Source organism: Pygocentrus nattereri, chromosome 11 (genome assembly GCF_015220715.1).
Source record: "Pygocentrus nattereri isolate fPygNat1 chromosome 11, fPygNat1.pri, whole genome shotgun sequence".
Taxonomy (NCBI): domain Eukaryota; kingdom Metazoa; phylum Chordata; class Actinopteri; order Characiformes; family Serrasalmidae; genus Pygocentrus; species Pygocentrus nattereri.
In genome coordinates this window covers 1,866,213-1,869,786 of record NC_051221.1, presented here as the reverse complement: position 1 = coordinate 1,869,786, position 3,574 = coordinate 1,866,213, and the positions used below count along the sequence as shown (strand labels likewise).

At 39.3% G+C, this 3,574-nt stretch overlaps 1 gene segment (V, D, J or C); it reads left to right on the top strand.

The window, feature by feature from the left end:
* On the top strand, positions 1-1,561 carry LOC108417691. The segment is given in 3 exon segments: positions 1-9; positions 294-402; positions 1,104-1,561. Coding segments are annotated over 3 exon segments (441 nt in total).
* Positions 1,562-3,574: the final 2,013 nt, after the last annotated feature.

Genomic DNA, 3,574 nt, shown 5'->3' with positions numbered 1-3,574 from the left:
ATGAAAACAGTAAGAACCTTTTCATCTATTACTTTTAGAAGAACTTTTATCTAGAACATTTTCTACCTATTTAAAACTGTATATTTAGTGTTTAGGAAGTTCAGTTTGTCTGCTGTGTAAATTCTAAAGGACCAAGCGAGTCCTCAGTTTAGATATTTCACTGCTTATAAATTAATCCTTGTTGGGAATAAAAGGCAGAACGTGTGCAGATCTACAGTGTGTAGTTTATTCCATTATTAGATGATTGTAGAATCCATTAATATTGTATTATAGGTCAGAAATAGTGCGTGTAGAGGCTGAAGAGAGCGGCGTGTTTAGAGCAGGAGGTTTTTGTACAGCCAGTAAACCAGTTTGTATCACTGTGGAGGACTTTTGGTGGAGGAACCAAACTGTCAGTTGGAAGTAAGTCCACTTTTCCTCCTTATTCAAAAGGAATGTTTTATTAAAATGATTATGGATCAACAGTACAGACGTACTTGATGTTCTTCTAAATCAGTTCTGATCCAAATTTGAATGTATTTCATTAGAACTTGGCTGAAGTGTGGCGAGCGTGGAGCTTTAGGCTTTACCACGAGCTCCTGTTTCTGAACTGGATTTCTTTTCTTTAAAACACTAATATTTCCTAAAGGTTTCCTGTGAAGTGTTCAGTAATGACATTTCTTTAAAAAGATCAGATGTAGAGCTGGATTGTAGTGTCAGTGTTGGGCTCCATTACAGCAGTTCTGTCTCCATCTGGAAGCCACCATGTGGAGGTTATTATGAGCAGCGTTTTCAGCTCTAAAGCTTTGAAGCCATAGTACATGGAGACTGCAGCTCCATTTATTTAGGGATTATTTATTGTTTTGGAGGAAATAAAATCATGTTCCATTTCAAATTTCCCATCACAGGATGTGCAGAATGTCCGAGTTTTACTGAGTGAAATTCAGTAATATTTTCTAATGAAAATGGAAATGAAGTGCAGCTATGAATGTGATTGGAAATATGAGTTTGTGTGTGAAACGGTTGAGTTTAAGGTTGTAATTAGAGTTTGGTTTTTAATGCATCACTGAACTCAGTTGTGCTCTGTTAGAAATAAGGGAAATGAAACTGTGTGTGTGTCCTAGGTGTGGCCGCGCCCACCCTCACGGTCCTGCCCCCCTCCAGCGTGGAGCTGCAGCAGGGGAAGGCCACACTCGTGTGTTTGGCCAACAAGGGCTTCCCCTCAGACTGGCGGCTGAGCTGGAAGGTGGACGGGAGCAGCTGGAGCTCGGGGGTTAGCCAGAGCCCCGGGCTTCTGCAGAAGAATGACGGCCTCTACAGCTGGAGCAGCACCCTGACCCTCCAGGAGGACCAGTGGCTAAAGAAGACAGTGACCTGTGAGGCCACCATGGACTCCCAGACTCCTGTCAGCCAAACCCTGACGAGAGAGCAATGCACTGGGCAGTGAGCGTCCACGCATGTGTTGGAGCTGCTAGAGCTCCTCTTGATCTTCAGTGAGCTCAAACATGGCTCTGCTTAATGCTCTGATCTTCATCTCATCACTTCATCATCACAATAAAGAGTTTCAGTATTAATATCTACAGTCTTTCATTGTTTATTATGTTATTTTTCTGTTTTTTCAAGCAAAGAATAAACATTTAAACAGCTCTTTGATCTGTAATTCACTGGAATCAATGTTGTTTATTTCTCTTCTAAAAATAAAGCTTGTAGATTTGATTAACTGCAGTGTTTCCACTTTTGTGTCATGATTTTTTGAGGTTTTATTGTAAAAATTTTAATGATGACACAATTATTTATTTTTCAAAAAGTCATACCAAACAAGATTATAGTCCATAAAACTTTCCATTATTAGAAAATAAATGAACCAATACAAACTCAGAAAAATAACAAATATACAAATAAAACCATAAAGAAGTTGTTACATGGATAAGAGTTCAACTCTGTCCCAATAAAATCAAATCTTTATTCAGTTTTGTATAAATGTAATGTTTCTGATTCAGAGACTCTAAAGAACTCTTGACTCTATCAGCCACTTTCATTAAGCTGAAAACCCTGATGCATCACTCTGTTGTCCACCCAACCAGGCACTATTTGTTTTAATAAAAATGTGTTTTTAATAGAAATAAGTTTCCTTTTTATAGCTTCTTCCTCACAAGGTTGGTTTATATATAAAAATTATTGAAATTCAGAGAAAAGCAAATCACTGAGAAACAGGCAGGTTTTGATTTGTGTCTTAAAGGCCGAGACAATGTGTCTTAAAGGCCGAGATCATGCAGACTTTGAGGAAGTGAGTTTCAAAGTTCTGGAGCTGTTACAATGAACCACTGTCTGAGGATGATCTGAACTGGGGTGAAGAAAGCAGTACCAGAAGACCTGAGTGTACGACCTGGTGTGTAGAGATACTCATAAACACACTAATCAGCATTTCTGAATCACTGCTACTGAGCATGAGACGGACCCTGGAAATGTTAGAGGACACTGAAGGTGGTTTAATCAGTGAGCTGATATGATAATCAATAAAAGTGACAAATTAAATATGTAACCTAGATCAGAAACAGGTTCTGAGAGTTTTACATGAACTCCGTAAATGTTAAAGCTCATATCAGAGTGAGTGCTAGTAAATATTTTGGGGGTAATTAGGAAATCAATCTCATCAGAGTTAAGCATAAGGAAATTACAGCTCTTCCAACTTGTAATATCCCAACAGACAGTTAGAGGGGGGGGGGGGCAAGAGATTAGAGGAGTTGAAGCTGATTTATATCTGTTTCTCATTTACATAACAAAGAAAACTGAGTCCATGCTGATGAATTATATGGCCCTGTGAAAGTCTGTAAATTATAAAGAGGAGAGGGCCAAGGACAGAACCCTGGGGAACCCCTTGAGCAACATGAGAGACATTTTCCAGTAGTTTATCAGTGAAAGGGAGATTCAAATTTGGTCTGAAATTATTTAAACCAGTTGAATCTAAACCAGATTTCTTCATGACCGGCACAACTGCAGCAGGTTTTAGTTGGAACAGGACAATTCCAGACATTCAAGATTACTCAGGTGAGAAATGGGAGTAGAGATAACAGGTATGTTGTGGTCTCCCAGATAAACTCCTGAAAAGTTTATATGTAGAAGCAATTTTATTATGCAGAAACAGGAGAAGTTCCTCAGATCGCTCAGCAGAGCCAGAAACATTAGATGCAGGGGGTTAATGTGTTTGTTAACTGTGGTAAAGAGTGACAGAGGCCTGAAATGAACACTGCTGATTGTAGAAGACATGTGGTGTGAAGGTTTCTTCTAAAGCTGATGAAGGTGGCAGCCTACTGCTCTCTTGACCTGGAGCTCAGGAGTGGAACAAGGACAGGAGTGAGAAGAGGGTAAAAGCCAGGTCTTCAAGGAGGCATGAGCTTCAGAAGCTTTAAAGAGAGAGTAACTGTAATTTGAGAGCATCTCTACTGGACAGCATTCATTAATAGAGTAAAGAGGAAAGGAAGATTGCATGGAGATAGAAAAGGACAGAGGATCAACCGACTGAAGGCCATGATAGGATATTGTGGTTTCTGTCTTAGATTAAGTGGAGAAAACCTAAAACTGAATTCAAGCAAAT